This window comes from Schistocerca gregaria, chromosome 1, assembly GCF_023897955.1.
Source record: "Schistocerca gregaria isolate iqSchGreg1 chromosome 1, iqSchGreg1.2, whole genome shotgun sequence".
Lineage (NCBI taxonomy): Eukaryota > Metazoa > Arthropoda > Insecta > Orthoptera > Acrididae > Schistocerca > Schistocerca gregaria.
The window spans coordinates 258,628,785-258,647,470 of NC_064920.1; the positions used below are offsets into that span (position 1 = coordinate 258,628,785).

An 18,686-nucleotide genomic window follows, 5' to 3' on the forward strand; every position below is an offset into this window, starting at 1 on the left:
CACCAGCAGTGAGGTTAATGTGAACTATTACGGAAGAGCTTGTACCAGAACACATGGACTTGCTTAAAGATAAGTAGCTTCCTGTTCTTGTGAATAAAGAACCCTGTTAATACAAGTGTGCAGCTGTGGTAGGATGCTGGCCACCAAACAACATCCTCTCCCTCGCTTACCCTGGTACAAGACTCTACGGTGGCTAACAACACAACAGTGGCAACAAGGATAATTAGTGCAGATTGAAGTTAATCAACTTGGCCTATGATTTTCTTGCTTCTCTTGTGTTTTAGCTTGCAGGAGTGATCATTTTGCAAATTTTTTGTTGTGCTTCTGCATGCATTCCAGGAATGGAACCGCAGAACCAATAAAATTTCTCTTTTCAAAGGCTTTGCTTGCTTTTTTGCTATAACGTATTTGTGTAAACCATGGCTCCCCACCCTACTCCATCTCCTACCACAGTCATAGACAACCAATGTGATGGATCTATCACAAATTTTTCAGCTTCAGAACAAACAAATTTCTACCTTGCTGACGACGGTACAACAACTTCTGGATGCATAAGCTGCATTGGCCACACAACAGCAAAAGATCAACAAACCAGCCCAACGAGTGCTGCCGACTGGCATACCAACATTCCAGCAATTTAATGACACAAAAGAAGAATGGCTTGAATATCTGACTCAGTTCCAAGCACACTGTCATGTTCATCACGATCAAGTACTGTAAAGCTACAATAATTTCTTTCGATTGCATGGTCCCCAGTGTTCAGGTTGATACAAACGGGCATGACTAGGATAGGTAAAGTTAAGTGTGCTTGTGGCAACTTTTACAGTGATTTAATGATAAGGGATGCAATAACATTCATTGTTCCAGGTAGCAGAATATGGGAATAGATCCTAAAGTACACTGATTCATCACTTCTCAATTATTGCAAGTCTTTGAGCAATATGATTCGGGTGCCATAGCAACCAATAAGTTTGTTCAGGCCCAAATTTGTCAGGTCGAATCACCCCTTGCTCGTGACCACCCCAAGCAGCCACAACAATGAGCATGTACACAGCTGTGCAAACAGCCACATAGACATGTAAACAAGCCCGTGAATTTAGTGAAGTCTTGCCCTAGATCTTTTGCTAGCCATAAAAGATAGGATTGACATCACATAACACAATGTATTACACATGTGGAAAAAAAGGCCATGTCCAAGCAACTTGTTTGCAATGACACAAAAATGCCAATCTTTCTCCCTCCCAGAAAAAAAAGCTTGTGCACAGGCAGTGCACGCTGTGTTTTAAAAACCTATGACAGATTCTGACAAAAGTAAGATTAAGGTTGTGCCTTCATCTCACCCTAGTGCTGTGCAACAACGTTCTAACAAATTATTTGTCTCATTATGCATTGCTGGTCACCGTGTGAACTTTCAGTTAGGCACAGGTGCCTCAATACCTTTGCTTAATCATGCCATGTATGAACAGTTAGGCTCACCATGCCTTTCTAAATCTAGCAAGCACCTCACTGCTTACAACTGACAGGAAATTCCAGTGCTCAGACAGTGTAGTTTACCTACCACTTACAAATCTCACACCAGGACAGTGAATTTTACTGTGTTGAAATCACAAGACAGTAAGAACTTTTTGGTTTATATGCCTTTGATCTGTTTGACTTAGCATCCACGAAAACGTGCTTTCCATATCAGCTTTTGCACCAAAAGACAGTATCACTAGCTTGCTTAACGAATTTCCTGAACCATTTTCAGAAGGAATGGGAGAAGCTAATAACTTTGAAGTCCATGTTACATTGATCTGTTTGACTTAGCATCCACGAGAATGTGCTTTCCATATCAGCTTTTGCACCAAAAGACAGTGTCACTAGCTTGCTTAACGAATTTCCTGAACCATTTTCAGAGGGAATGGGAGAAGCTAATAACTTTGAAGTCCATGTTACATTGATTTGTTTGACTTAGCATCCACGAGAATGTGCTTTCCATATCAGCTTTTGCACCAAAAGACAGTGTCACTAGCTTGCTTAACGAATTTCCTGAACCATTTTCAGAAGGAATGGGAGAAGGTAATTACTTTAACTTTGTAGTGCATGTTACATTGAAAGACAATGCACAGCCTAAGTTTCTCCAGCCCCCCCCCCCCCCCCCCCGAACAAATTGTTTTAAGAGATCAAATAACCACTGAAATGCAAGAACTGCAAGATAATGGTGTAATTTCTCCCATTCAAGCTAGTCAATGGGTAGGCCCTTTCGTGTTGTTACCTAAGCCTTCTGGTCACTTTCGCATCTGTGTTGACTTCAAGTCTACAGTCAACCCACAGACAGAAGTTGACACTTACCTGTTACCTCATCCTGAGAAACTCGTGGGCAGGATTGGCGCAGGACATTACTTTTCTGAGAAAGATTTGCGTGGTGCCTACTTGTAGATTCCAGATGACTGCAAAAGGGCCATTTTGTTCAAACTACTTTGACAATATTGTTGTTTCAGGTTGTAAACCAGAAGAACACACTGCCAATTAGCGTATTTTTTTTCCAAGTGTTGTCAGAAGCAGAACTCAAGTGTCATCTCAAAAAGTGTGACTTTTTTCAAACTGAACTACGGAACTTAAGTCATATGATAAACAGTCAGGTTGTACACCCTTGCCAATATCATTTGCTTTCAAAACATGACCTACCTGTTCCTCACAATGCGTCTGAACTGAAGTCAGCACTAGGCAAAATGACATACTAGATTTGGTTTATACCAAATACCACTCAGATCACGGCTCCACTGCATCGCTTGTGTTGCAAAAATGTGCCTTTTGTGGGGACTACAGATTGTCAAGACGCGTTTCAGAAATTCAAAAATGCTCTGCTAAGTGACAGATGTTTAGTACATTTTGACCCTGCCAAGCCAGTAGTTTTCAAGTTGACACTTCTTTCTACGGAATTGGCACTGTGTTTTCACACAGAATTGGTGCACATGACAGACCTATTGCTTTTGTGTCAAAGTTGCTTACTGAAACTCAATGCAATTATTCACAAATTGCTGTTGTGTATGGTGTGACAAAACTCCATCACTATTTGTATGGTTGCAAGTTCTATTTAATGACATATTATAAGCATTGCAGTCCTTGTTTCATCTGTATAATCCGGTTCCTACATGCCCTGCTCAAAAACGGCAATGTTGGGCTTTGTTACTTTTGCAGTATCAGTATGAAATTGTGTACAGATCTACAGCAAAGCACAGCAATGCAGACGCCCTATATCACCTTCTGATTGGCCAGGCTTTGATTTTGATGTGTCTGCCACATCTTGTTACCAAATTGATGTGCAGGACTCTGAATTGCTGGAATCTTTTTCCTTGCACTAGTAAAAAATTGCACAGTCCATGGAAACAGACCCATATCTCAATACATTTGCATGTCTTGTTGGCCTTATTCATTGAACAGTATCCAGAACTCAGATGTGCACAGATATTTTGCATGTCGGCACAACCTTTAAGTTCAACAGGGTTGTGATTCTAGTTCAAAATGACAGTGGACAATGTGTGCTTATTCCCAAAGTGTTGCAAAAGGATGCATTGCAATTGCTCCACCCCACCAAGGACATTGGGGAATTGTTCACACTAAACAGTTAGCGCATCAGCACTGTGCTTGGCAGGGCACGGATGTCCACATTCAACAGATAATGTCACAGTGTCAGACATGCGCGGAAAACCAATCTGCTCTGCCACAGACATTCGAAGCTTGGCCTAAGACTCAATCGCCACGGCAACGAATGCACATTGGCTTTGCAGGACCATTCTGGAACACTCGTTGGCTCTTAGTGGCAAACTCTATTAGCACGTTTCCATTTGCAGTGTCCATGGCTTCTACTGCATCATGGAACCCCATTCAACTGTTGTCTTCCACATTTTGCACAGAAGGTTTCCCTGAAGTACTTGTCTAGGACAATGAACAACAGTTCACTTCACATGATATTGAACAGTTTTGTGAATGAAATAGCATTCGTCATCTACAAAGTGCTCCATTTCACCCCCAGAGGTCCGGGCGTGAGTCGTCCTTTGGTAGCTCAGATGGTAGAGCACTTGCCCGCGAAAAGCAAAGGTCCCGAGTTCGAGTCTCGGTCGGGCGCACAGCTTTAATCTGCCAGAAAGTTTCATATCAGCGCACACTCCGCTGCAGAGTGAAAATCTCATTCTGGAAACCTCCCCCAGGCTGTGGCTAAGCCATGTCTCCGCAATACTCTTTCTTTCAGGAATGCTAGTTCTGCAAGGTTCGCAGGAGAGCTTCTGTAAAGTTTGGAAGGTAGGAGACGAGATACTGGCAGAAGTAAAGCTGTGAGTACTGGGAGTGAGTCATGCTTCGGTAGCTCAGATGGTAGAGCACTTGCCCGCGAAAGGCAAAGGTCCCGAGTTCGAGTCTCGGTCGGGCACACAGTTTTAATCTGCCAGGAAGTTTCAAAATAGGTTTTGTCGAACTCTGCAAAATACTTATTGACTGCAACAATATGTTTCTCATTTGATGAAAATTTCTTCCCAGCAAGCCAAAGTTTCAAGTTAGAGAACAGAAGGAAGTCGCTTGGGGCTAAGACTGGTGAAAAGAGTGGTTGAGGAACCAATGCAAAGCCCAATTCATGTACTTTAGCCTCTATTATCATTGATGTGTAGGATGGTGCATTATCCTGATGAAAGAGCTGTTTTTTTGCATACTAACCTTGGTCTCTTTTCAGCCAGCCAACAATGAAGCATAATACAGTCCAATTATGATCTTGCCTTTTCCAAGTAATTTCTTTGGAATACCGAAAAACAGTGACCATCACCTTGCCAGCTGACAAAATGGTCTTTGCCTTCTTCAGTGTACTTTCACCAGCCTTTGTCTATTGTTTTCACTGCTGTTTTGACTATGTTGTGTAATGATGGATCCAGGTTTCATCATCAGTCACAAATCAGGACAAAAACTGAACACTGGTTGAACACTGCTGGATGTTGTGTTGAAATGCTGTGCCAGATGCACTTTTGGTCAACTATGAGCAATCACAGCACCTATCTCACACACAGCCAATTCTCCATGCAGGATATTATGCACTCACTCAGTTAAGATGCCTGCAGTCTCAGCAATCTCACAAATTTTCATTCGGCAACCTTGCATTACCATATCGTGGACCTTGTAAATTGTTTCCTTTAAAGTGGCATGAATTGTATGGCAAGAGTGCGCTTCATTTTTATGGTTCTTGTCCAGTCACATTCAAATTCATTAATCCAGAAGTAATTGGTCCTCTCTGATGCTGCAGAGTCTGCAAGAAACTTCATCAATTACTGCTTTGATTTGTGCAGCAGTTGATACTTCAAATGAAAATGTCTAATAACAGCACAAAACTTTATTTTCTCCATTTTCAATCGCAGTTGACACAATGACCAATTCAGACAGCTGTCAACAATGAACTGTATGCTGTTGAAATTATTTATATGGTCCTTAGAATAATCAACCTTACCAACCATGAAGGCACAACTAAAATGTTCCCTTTCGTCATGGAATTTAACCTGTCTTATCAAACCACCCTAGTCTTTCACTTACAGTAACGTACTGTCTAAAATATAGGAAGTGGTTAACTGCACACCATCACACTTTCTCAGTACAAGATTTGTTAATCAAGTGAACATGGTTCACAAATAGCGTCCTGACTATTACTAGTTACGAAAAGGTAAATGGTTTATTAAGAAGCTAAGATTTCATACTACCATAAGTGAAAATAAAATCAGATTTTTTAACTGCACACTTGTCAAAACAGATCGAGAAATGATATGGAATTAAAAATCATGCAAAATGAAAATCAGAAGTTTTCTTTTTTCACAAGGTAAATGAAGCACTTGATGAAAAATAAGTCCACAAAATGATGTGTAAAGAACAAGCGTGAGGGAAGTCACATGCAATTGTTTCCTGCGAGAAAAGTGACGACACGGGTATATGCTAGACTTTCACAGAACTATATGCACTAAACACTTCAAGTGAGCATAAATGCTAGATTCGGAAGCTATGGAGTACCATGCATCCAAAATGCTTTTTTGATGACCAGCATACTAAAAATTCATCCACACAGACATAGCCTGGACAATATTTGAACCAATCTACAACCAGTTCACAGCAAATTATTAAAGACTTAATGTCTCAAAGATCTGTATTGCACCATTTAAACAAAAAAAAAAAAAAACACTGGTTCAACAAACTGACATTAATAGTCATGCACTAAATGAAATACTATATGCAAAATTCCTTAATGTTGAACAACAAGCCAAAGCTAAGTCAGCACAGAGATCAAGTGCAAATCTGGAAGTGCACTGGCATGTTTTGTATTTAGAAGTGTACTGATATGAAAACCACAATGCTAGCTTCTTTTGCGTATTTGCACTCCCTATTCTATAATGGAATTATCTCTTGGATCAATGCACCAAAAGCAAGGAAAGTATTTATTCAGTAAATGTAGGCAATAAGGCTTTAAAGAAGAGGAATTTTCAAAGATCTATGAATTAATACTCTCATTTCACAGTGCATATACTCTTTAAGGATGTGTAATGTTAGTTTACACAAAAACTGGTTCCATGTAGACTGTCTCCTTGATTCAGTCACATTGTGGTTGTATAATCATGTATAAAGGTTTTCAGCAAGCTCTCATTGAACATACATGAGGAAATGGGAACCCTTACGAATTCAAAAGAAAATTAAAAGCGTACCTTGTTAGCTAACCCAAAAAATTATCTAGCTATCTAGATCCAAGGATTTAAGATTCCTGATAGTCAGATGACAAGTAACAACACTCACTATAAATAGGATGCATGCATGTAAATGTCTGCAGTACAAGTACAGTTGTGTAGATGTTAGATTGACTGTAGGAGACATATAGCAGCAGTAGCTTCTTTCATAGCAGTAGCTTTCCTGTTCATTTTCTAATATTAAATTTCTCCTAAATGCGAAAAATAGTGACTGACAGTTTAAGGGTAGTTAATTATTATGGAAACTTTTAACAGCTGCTTCTCTTTATCAGTTTAAAGCCTGAAAGTGCTAAATCCCTAAGCTTGTCCTTCACATTAATCCCTATGAACAAAAAGACAAAAATCTTACTGCTGTGAATTGTTCTTTATACAAGGCTCAATCTTACAAGTATTGTGCTAGGAAATTGTCCGTGCTATGCTGACTGGACAACAAAAACTACAGACATAAAAGTAAGTGCTCTAGACCACAAAGTTATTATTACTCATGGTGAAACTATATTTATCACAGTATTTATAATTACTTGATATTTGAAAGTCTTACTTGAAGCTGATATTCAATAACAGGAAATTCTTGGTTTGGTGTTGGACCAAACTGTTTCCGAACAGCTGAGTAACGAACTGCAATGGTTACAGCCTTTGCCAGCAATGCAGCCGATAAATTAGCAGAAGTCACCAAATAGTGAAGTGCCAGTTGAGTTTGGACATCTGTAAGTACAAACGTTGACTAGAAGGATGAGGATTTTAAAACATAATATCATGAATCAAGCTAAAGTACTTCTATATAGTTGAGTCAGCATAAGTTTATCACTGACAGTTGCAATGAATTCAGCAGGGTAGCTTCATGTGCCTACTTCGACCAATAATATAATGCAGTTTTGCTAACATCTCTATGGCAACACCTTGTGTTGTCACAGCTGTTTAGATGGCTGTTGTTTTTGCCTACATCTTTGCGTACACTTTGAAATTGAAAGCTTGCAACAGTGTTGCAAGCTGTTGGGGATCTTCTTATGCCATCTCAACTACATAACAGTTAAATATTCATCATAGTTACACTAAGAAACAATAGCGTCTACCTTTTCCCAGTTTTGTAATAAGTCAGAGATAGATTGTTAGAAGCCATACTTGGTAGAAGCATATACGGAGCAAAAACAAAGCTGAGATCTTACATTTTCGAAAAAGTTATGATAATTATTGATTTATTGCACAAATATTAAAATAAGTTAATGCCACTGAGACATTACCTCACCTATGGCAAGGTAGGAGGGGATTTAAATAAACAATCATCAATGTTCTACTTTCAAGGCATCGCTTACAAATAAATCTGGCATGAAAACATAAGTATGATTGTTTTACACCAAATGGCTCATGGGCCATCTACAGAAAAAATTTCCAATCACCTAGACTCCTAAATTCCTCATCCAGTTCAAATTCATTGATGATTTATTTATTAAGTGGACCAATGGTGAGGCCATCCGTATTCTCATTTTCCAATAATCTCATTATTGCTCCCATTCATATCACATGGTCCTCCTGAACTTAGTAAGCAAGTGTGCTTAGTCTCAACATCCACCTCACTGACAGCTACGTAAAAAAAATCTCTGATCACTCTATGACTATTCACTGACTACTTCTGCAACCAGACATACACCGGTGACTAGCAGGTCTCCAGGCTCTGTCATCCAGCTTACAAGCTGGCAAGCCAGTACCAGCTGGTGTATGCACCACAAGTATGTAAACTTTCCAGACAAGCACCAAAATGCCAACACAGTACACTTCAACAACAATGGCACTGCAATCAAATCATGTATTCCAAGCAGAAATCCTTTTGCCTGTCTATCAAACCACCACCAAATGTCTAGCAGGCGGCATTCACTTATGCTCTGTCCCACCCAGCAGTCAATCCTTCAGAACACAGGCATTCTGTCAGCATCTACTCTGGGCACGGTGCTTGTCAAGTCCAGCACCCCATTAGTTGGAGCCCATGCTCATCCTTTAAAAATAGTCTTCACTCAGCGTATGCTCTGGGGTTTACACCTTCCTATGTTAGTTGTCCCACACTGAACCAGACACTAACCAGGACTCCTGCATTTCAAAAGAGTTACTCACCAAGTGTTATTTCTTCTTGCAACACAGTCAAGAACTCCGCAGCTACTTACCAATTGTTCTCTCTTCTTGTAACTGACAACATAACTCTGAAGTGTTCATTATGTTGTAACCAAGAAAATCTGTTCTTAGTCTACTTGAGAGATGATATGTCTTCATGTTCCATGTAGTGATCCCAAAAGAATGTTTGCCCTCCATGAAGGTCCACTTGCTGATTAGGAGTGGGGTTGTGTAACTGCTGTTGTGATTACTGGGTACATGGTTATTTGTAATAGAATTGTAGAAGCTACACACTCTGTAACTCGTTCACCATCAGAATGTCCCTCCCCCTCAGTCTGGCCACTCATGGACAATACACATGCAGTAACATTTAGTCTTTCTTTCAGTACACTGAAGATCTTACAGAACCCTATGTAGACTAAAATTACCCTCTGCACTTTCTCCAATAACAGGTCTCTCTTTGCTTTACCCCGTATACAGTCAACACCCTTCACATATCTACACATTCACAAGAAAAAAGCACCCTGAATATTCTCTCCACACTGGCCAAAATTGCATTTTGCTGCACAGCCAACCTGCACATGATATTCTTATCTGTCCTATGCCATTTCTGTCCCAACTCTCTGTCCTCACAGATCACAGCCCACAGAATATGCATGAGCAACATCTATCTTTACAAGAATGTGAATTTAGAAGCTGCAAAGGGATAGCTGCTTTCCACTCCTTATTGACCTCTCTCTGTACACAACAAACCATGACACTGTGGATTACAGCTGCTATTATGTACATATGCAACAGTGTGTATGTCAGTTTCATCAATGATCCAGAGACATCTGGAGGATGAGCTGATTACTTTAAAGGATTAAAAACCCTTCAGTTGTCTAGTGTATTCTATTCAATTAATAAACATTTTTCAGGTGAACAATGTTCAGACATCCTTACAATTCTCCTCAGCTTTGTTTGTTATTAGCATTTACTAAGTTTCAACATTTAAAAGTGCTAGCAACAGAAACTGCATGGCAATAATACAGCATGAAACCAAAGGCTTATTTAAAAACACACACACACACACACATGGGAATCTGCAGTATTGAGATCTTCAAATTATTATTTTTTATCCCTATTTGTCATTGGACAAATATTTATTATTTTTAATAAATTGATGCTTTTGGTATTTAATTTTTCATTTCACAAAGAAATCATTTTTAGGCTGTTCACATCTTACGACAGTGACAGTTACATGCTATACAAATACTTAACACAGTAAACTGTATTTAAATAACAATTACCATCAAAGGTCATGGCATTTGCTGTCCTTGTATACCTGCCAGAAGGTGACACATCCGCAAGGCTATTAAGCAAATTTTCTTGTGGTATACGGTATTTGTTGAACATCAGAAACCCAGTGTCAACTCCATTTTGCCCAGTCTTCTCACCCACATTACCAACAATAATTCCTGAGTATGACATAAGAGTCATAGGATCTCTAATTGGTACCACGAAGTAGTGCACACCATGATTCACACTATCTCCAGTGATAAGATTTGCAGAAACCACAGCATGTGTACCACTAGTTCCTGCAATAAAAACAAAAATTAAAGTCAATGAAAACTCCATTGTGTGCTTATGAAACAGAAAACATTATTTGAAATTAAAAAAATGCAGTTTAGAACTAATACACACACACACACACACACACACACACACACACACACACACACCACTTCCAAAGGTCTCCAGGTACCATACTGAACAAGCTATGAGTTGTGTTAAGCTCTGAAATCAAAGGTGCATACATCAAGGCACAATGACTCATAATCATCATATTTATATATTTATTTTTATTTTTCCAGCCATAATGAATCAACAGAAGAATTTACTGAGTTTGAATAGGGCATGATTTTAGGGACTCCAAAAGTTCAGACTTCCCATCAGAGAGATTTTACACGAGTTATAATCACCCAAATTCACTGTTATCAACAACATTATCAGAAGGAAACATTAAAAAAGCATCAGAGTCAATCATCATTCAGCACTTTGGCAGTGCCACTGAAACTTATCAACATTAACCTCTAAAATATGTTGTAGAAATGAATCATCATACATCCTTGCCAACTGCTGCAGATGACTCCCATTTTAGCTGAGGTTGAGAAATCAGTGGCAAACTGATCCTTCAAGGGGTGGTAAATCTCATTCTTTATGGCTGTGCTGCTTCTGAGAAGCCACTGACCATAAGAACAATTACACATTACGCAGAGTTATGCTAACAGTGTCATCACTGGTCTGTGGGCACTAGAAAAGCTGTTTATATAGTGATAATCACATTTTATCACATGCTCAGAAGGGAATGATGGACATGCATGAACCTGTCAGATACCTGGAAAATAGTATTCATCTGCACGTGTTGTGGCAACAGGAGATGGAGTGATGGTGTGTGGTTGTTTCCATCAATTGGTGAGATTGCAATGTTCTTATTATCTATTTTCTCTATGTACTTAATCACATCAAACATCAGCAAAGATCAGTAAATAAAGTGCTATTTTCCACTGTCATGTGGTACTGTATGCTTAGTTATAACATGATAAGATATTCAGTTTTTTTTCATAGAAAAAATACAATGTAATCAGTTACATTAAAATGTAAATATTTGTGAGAAATTGTGCCAAAATTAGTATTATCATTAAGTCACCACTTCTATAAGTTTACTTCAGTGTTTGCCTTGACTGGTCAAACAGCATAAATGTTAATTTCTCATTACTGCCAGCGAACTTCCCATTTTTCCCCAGTTGCTATCCAACCTCACAATTCCCTCCTATACACTTCTCACTCTTATTTGCCAATTTTCATACACTGCCTGGCAGAAAATGTGAAGTACCTACAAGAAGGAAAGGAAACAAAATGAAACTTCCTGGGTTGAGGGAGCTTATAATTACAAAATCAAGTCAAATTTACAAAGAAAATGACAATGTGAGCCCACTTACAGTGTGACATTGCAATCACACTGGCATAGATGCCTGTAGTGATTCTGGTTGTCAGGGTGTGATAAAGTCGTCATTTTGTCTCCTGAGGTAAGGTGGCCTGCAACTGTTGTAACAGGTCCTTCATGATATTTTGGATACTGCCACTGGTATGGAAATGATGTCTGAACTGGTCCCACATATGTTTTACAGGGACAGATATGTAAATATTGCTGGCCATGGGAGTAGTCCAACATGATGCAGATAGTTCATAGACAAATATGCTACATTGAAAAACAGCACCACAATATTGTCACATGAGAGATAGCACATGAGGATGCAGGATGCCCCTGACATACTGTTGCGCTCTCAGGTTCACTCAATGACTACCAGCAATGACCTGAAGTTATAACTGATGGCTCCCCACACAATGATGCCAGGAGTAACACTGTTGTGAGTCTCCAATACATTGGAATTTTTGCCACACTCACTCATGACGATGATAATCCAGGATAGTGCAGAACTATGATTCATTACTGACACCATTCACCAGCAGTGCATGCTCCCCAGTCATTGCACCATTCCAAATACAGCCATTATGTTGTGTTAATGGCAGACTACACCTGGGACAGTATTTAACTTGTCTGTCTGTTGCTAGTCTCTGGCGATTGGTGTGGGATGACATAGAATGTTGCAGGGAACCTATTGTTTTAGATTTCAGGTGCAGATGTGAAAGAGTTATGATGTGCTCAGTGTACAAATTGGCAATCCTCCCTTGTGGCGGTCAGACATAGTTGATACAAACCTTGACAACAAGTATGCATTCCCTCATATTCTGATGCAGGCCAATGTTGAGCCGCTGTCACATTCAAATGTCCCAAAAAACTGGATACTTACACTCTTCAACCAGCTATTGAAATGGAGACCCACAAAGAGGACCTCTCCAAACCCTTAGGTTGATGTTTGATAAAGCAAGATGGGATCTTTTTACTCCCTCTCCTGTTTTGTCATCTGCCTCCTTAAATTCATTTCATTTTCATTTTTGCCTAATTACCATTAACATATGTCAGCATTTTCATAAAAGAGAAATGTTGGCACTCAGTTTCAAAGAATATAGCACCAGGTCTAACTATGGGCTTAGTTTTGTGTATGTAATTAACTGCTAATTTATTTGGACTATTCCTAGTTAACATATTTTGTTGTAGGCTAAAATATATACATGTACAAAGTTAATGATGATGTAAATAAAATAGAAAGAAACTTCCACATGAGAAAAATATATTAAAAACAATGATTCCAAGGCTTACCAAGCGGGAAAGCGCCGGCAGACAGGCACAATGAACAAAACACACAAACACACACACAGAATTACTAGCTTTCACAACCAATGGTTGCTTCTTCAGGAAGGAGAGGGAAAGATGAAAGGATGTGGGTTTTAAGGGAGAGGGTAAGGAGTCATTCCAATCCCGGGAGCGGAAAGACTTCCCTTAGGGGGAAAAAAAAGGACAGGTGTACAGTCGCACACACACACACACACACACACACACACACACACACACACACACACACACACATATCCATCCGCACATACACAGACACAAGCAGACATATTTAAAGGCTCAATAAAGCTCTCAAGTGAACTTCCGAAGAGAAAAGTGAAAAAACTGTGATTACATCACAAGCAACAAAAATATTGCAAAAGCTTAACTCTAAATATATTGCATTCATGGCTACAATGTGGAGGAATATTTTAGAAAGTTTCAATGCAGTGAGTACAACACTACGGTCAAAAGCAGTTGACATATTTGGAGTAGTGAAACTTTACACTTCACTTCTAACTTTCACAGACGAAATGTCTTTTGAAGTGTACAAAAAGTTGTGGGAAAGAAAATGGGAGATTACAAAAAAAAACTTGTTCAAGTCAATGAAACAAAAGAAAACCATGATGAAATGCAAGAAGTTCTTTCATGACTCCGACTCTGAGTCGGAAAATGAAACTTTGGTTTGAAAATCTGATAGTGGCATACTGAAGACAAATTATTTAATTATATTGGACAATTATCCACAGAGCTCAATAAGCATCTTGGTGTCAACAGAAAGTTTTCTGAAAAGTTCTCATTCTTATCCAGTTTGATGAAAACAGACCCCAGTGATGTGTAAAATGCTGGAAAACAGTGGCAGCATGTTTATTCAGGGAATTAGAGCAGTCTTTGGGACAGAATGTGTCCATCTCAAAAGCTTCCTTTTGAGTTTGGATATGAGAATGATCCTTCTTTGCCTGCCTTAATAAAATCCTAAGAGGGAAATCTGTGGTATTATCCAAAAATCAGCATCACTCTTCACATTTATTAGAGCATACCAACCTCAAACTGGTCTGGTGAATGATCCTTCTCAGTTCTTGGAAGGAATAAGAACTACTTGCACACTTTTCCAAGTAAGGAATGTTTGAATAAACTGGCAGTAGAAAATGATCTGACTGAAAATAGATTTTGAGTTTTTGTTTGCAAATAACATGGCAAGAAGAAAGCCACTGAACTACTAACATTCTTTGTTGCTATATTAATCATTTTTGAGTTACCCTGTGTGTGTGTGTGTGTGTGTGTGTGTGTGTGTGTGGTTATACTAGTATATGTCTGTCATATCCAATCTGAATTTTGGACATGCTGCAAGCAATCATTTTGCTCCGAACTCAAGGTTAGGACCGTAATTCCGTACAATATTTCCTTTTTTCAAAGATTTCTTCTTTAAATAGTATATATCTATTTTAAATTCCCTCTTTACTATTTTGCTGTCTTTTTTTAATTGTCTAAGTTAGTTGTTTCAGGGTGGGGGCAAAAAACGATTATTGAGCTCTTAGGCATTAACTTAAGCTAAATAGAGGGTTGCCTCAGTTGTCTAGGAGTATAACATAAAGGATCTTCCTAAAAGCTTCTGTAACTAACCATTAAATAGCTCTCTGTTTATCTGTTTGTGTGTAATTTCTGCACCAATAGCTCCTAGTTCAGCAGTAAAGAAACATTTTTTGTTGCTACACATCAAAACAGCTGACTTTTAAATTAGTAAAAAAAAAAGAAAAAAAAAGACTGGACATGTGTAACTTCATAAACTTCACTTCTCTTGCAAGAGGATTACTGGCTCTCCAAATGTTACATACCGAGTCTTGGCTGCCAACATTTTGCAGATTCAAAATCAGGAGAATGAAGCTCAAATTCTTGTGATGTTTGGTCATAAGTTGCTGTTGTCCTGCAAGAACCGCAGATCTCTTCAGTTGCCACACATCCAGAAATCTGTACAGAAAAATGTTCGGACAGTTATAATTACAGGCTTGATAATGGCAAATGTTTGTTGAAGGTAGTTCAAAGTTTGTGTGACCAGGGGGGGGGGGGGCCTTATAAAAACAAAGAAAACAAGACTGCCCATGTCACTAAGAAATTATTTGTCATGGCATATAAGTGTACAACTCTTTTATGACATTAAACTGAAGCAGCACCCTTACAGCATATTTTAAGTTTCAACTTTATGTTATTCCTGGATGGAAATAAAAATCTGTTCACAAAAAATAACTTGCGTGAAACACAAGTTGTTTCATTCACACATTATGTCCCACAAATAGTAGATGTAGGTGGACAGATGGATTTCAAGTTCCTAGATTTCTGAAGAAATAGTGTAAGGCACTAAGGTTAATAACTGTAAACCTCATACCATTGAGTCTAATCCATTTGTAAAAGAAGCAGTTCACTATGTTTTTTTTGTTTCAAATACATAACTGTTGGTGGCTTGATTGGTGGAGACTAGCTGTGAATGTATAACTAATGACTCCTTACTGAATGCTTCAGGGATGGTGACTTGTGTTGTCCAGTGTTTTTATTTGAAGACTAGCATAGGGAATTTTCACTGAGTTATTTACAAAACATTACAAAACAGCTTCATAACATATTTGATAATAACAAAAAAGGCAGAAACTGAAGGCAATACCTGTATCCATTTAGAAATCGTATTTCGTTTAGCTATTAGCTGCATATAAAAGTGGCATTAATATTGGGGTATTATTTTAATGAGTGGATTTTTTTACGTGCACAAATTTATCTTGGGTCATCTAATACAGTTCACAAAGATTATTCCAGAAACAAATACTTATACTTTGAATACTCTATCAGCTATCATATATTTTCCATTAATAAAATACTTTTTAGCTACAATATGCTAATACTGGAATTTAAAGGTTTTACATACTAAAATTTGTACTGTCTAACATTCCTCAAGAGAGCAACATTTTTGATCAGTATTATTACCAAAACTATAAAATTTTGAAAGAAGGTTGAATTGAATTGAATATTATTTGATCCTGTAAGATTACATTGTGTACAGTAAATGTACTTGTAATATAGGACATGTCAAAGTGTTAACATTTCTTATCACTTATTTTTCTACACCTTTAGCTTACATTTTTACATTACTGATAATGAGTAACAATATATACAAATTTAATGGCATAAGTATTCTGCAACACTGTAAAACTCTTTTTCAATGAGATAGTCTTTAAGTTTCTTTGGAAAGTCATTGTGGACTACACTATCTTTCAGGGTTTTTGGCAGACTTCTTAGTAGTCTTATACCAAAGTACTGGGGTCCTTTTTCTAGCATTGCCAGTCGGTGGGGTATGCTCCGTACTTCATTCTTCTTTCTTGTATTGTGGGTGTGTACACTAGCATTTGTAATCCAGCCCTCACTACCTTTTGTGATGTACATTATTGTTTTGTATATATACAACGATGAAAAAGTTAAGATATTTAAATTCTTGAAACAGTTTCTGCATGTTTCAGAGGTCTTTCTTCTTAAAATGGTCCTAATTGCTTTTTTTTTTTTTGTAATGTGAACACTCGTTTTGTCTCTTGTTTGTTTGAGTTTCCCCACACAGTCACTCCATACTGTATGTATGGTTCGAAAAGTCTATGATACACTGTACACAGAAGGTTCTTGTCTGAATACTGTGATAGCTGCATCATTAAGAATATGACAGAGCTCAGTTTCTTACAGACATTATTAATATGTTTTTCCATTTCAGTTCATTATCCACAAGAATACCTAAGAATCTAGCAGATTCTACTTCTTCCAGTCTTGTTCCATCAACCTCTAAATCCATGTCTACAGCCTTTTCCTTGTTTTTAAACACTGCATACATAGTCTTTTTTAGATTTATAACCAGTTTATTTTCCAACAGCCATTGAGCTGTGACATTTGCAGATATGTATGCTCTTCTCTCAAGCTGTTCCATATTTTGGTCACTATTTAGTATTGTCATGTCATCAGCATACAATATTTTCTTTTCTTCCTCCTCTGCACCTATACCATTAACAAATACATTAAATAACAATGGCCCCATTACCGAACCCTGTGGCACTCCATATTTGATGGATTTGGTTTCTGATTGGTACGAGTTTCCTAATGATACATACTGCTTGCGGTTGCACAAGTATGATTTTATCCATTCACCTGGTTGCCCCCGAATGCCATAGTTGCTTAATTTTTGTATCAGCATTTCATGGTCAATGGTGTCAAATGCCTTTGAAAGATCCAGAAACATTGCAGAGACAACCTTTTTCTCATCCAAGGACTGTAAAATGTATTCTGTTAGACTGACAATTGCTGATTCTGTAGATTTACCCTTTCTGAAACCATGTTGTGTGGGCATGAGAATATTATGTTTGTCCAAATAGTTAACTAATATGGTATACATAAGCATTTCTAGGATTTTTGAGAAACCTGATATCAGTGAAACTGGTCTGTAGTTGTTGGGATCATCCCTACACCCTTTCTTGTACACTGGCACTACCTTCGTTATCTTCAGTTCTTCAGGAAAAATTGCATATCTGAAAGAACAGTTGGCTATGTTCTTCAGTGGTGTTATTGTCTCCTCACATACCAGCTTTATTACATGATTTGATATTTCATCATCACCAGCTGATTTCTTGGACTTCAGTTTCTGTATAGTTTTCCGTAATTCATCTTCTGTGACTGGTCTTAAGAACATAGTACTGCATGATCTTTTTGGTACCTTAATATCCTTCTGTTTTTGACTATTTATTTCCAATTTTAGGTTTTCTACTACACTGATATAGTTATTATTCAGTATGTTTGCTATTTCCATACCATCTGTGACCACTGTGTTGTCTATTTTAATTGACCTAATACCTTCTTCTTTGTTTGACCCATCTTTTTTCTTTCTTTCAGCATTGATTGCATTCCAAGTTGCCTTTGCCTTGTTTTTTGAGTTCGCTATAGTGGTGTCAATTGCTCTTGCTTTCGCTTCTCTTATTGTTTTTCTATACTTCTTTTTTAACATTTTATAGTTTTCAGCTTCGCCCATCCATCTCATGTCCTGAAGCTTCCTTCGCTGTTCTAGTATTTCACTGTGTTTGATCTTGCTGCCTTTCTTGTCTCTTTACTTTGGGAAATGCTACATTAAAATGGTACTTAATTGTTGAAATAAATGCATCATATTTTTCATTTACACTCTGGGCCTGTAGGGTTTGACTCCAGGTTTCCTTACTTAACATTGTTCTAAAGATGTTGATATTTTGTTCACTGATGATCCTAATTTCTTTGGTTTTTTGTTTTGGTTCTGATACTGAGTCATTACTTCTGCAAAAGCTGATTAGTTGTCCATGATGATCAGATATTTCTGTCTGAACTACATGTGACTCATAGTTACACATATTAGTAATTATGTTGTCAATAATTGTCTCACTTTGTGAAGTCACTCTTGTTGGTGCAGTTATTGTCACTTTCATGTTATGCTGTATTAACAATTCTTCAAAATCCTGTCTTATTTTTGTGTCTTTTCCCATGTCAATGTTGAAGTCTCCACATATAATAAGATTTCT

At 38.0% G+C, this 18,686-nt stretch overlaps 1 protein-coding gene across 5 annotated transcripts in view; it reads right to left on the reverse strand.

Annotated features, from left to right (window-relative positions):
• Positions 1-18,686, reverse strand: part of LOC126339492 (peroxisomal acyl-coenzyme A oxidase 3-like) — a 99,826-nt gene that overhangs the window by 35,156 nt on the left and 45,984 nt on the right. For all 5 annotated transcript variants that reach the window (XM_050001638.1, XM_050001639.1, XM_050001637.1 and 2 more), the window contains 3 exons: positions 14,958-15,090; positions 10,136-10,423; positions 7,285-7,448 (listed from right to left, as the gene is read on the reverse strand). In XM_050001638.1, coding sequence (XP_049857595.1) covers positions 7,285-7,448; positions 10,136-10,423; positions 14,958-15,090 — 585 coding nt within the window. The remainder of the gene's footprint in view (positions 1-7,284; positions 7,449-10,135; positions 10,424-14,957; positions 15,091-18,686) is intronic.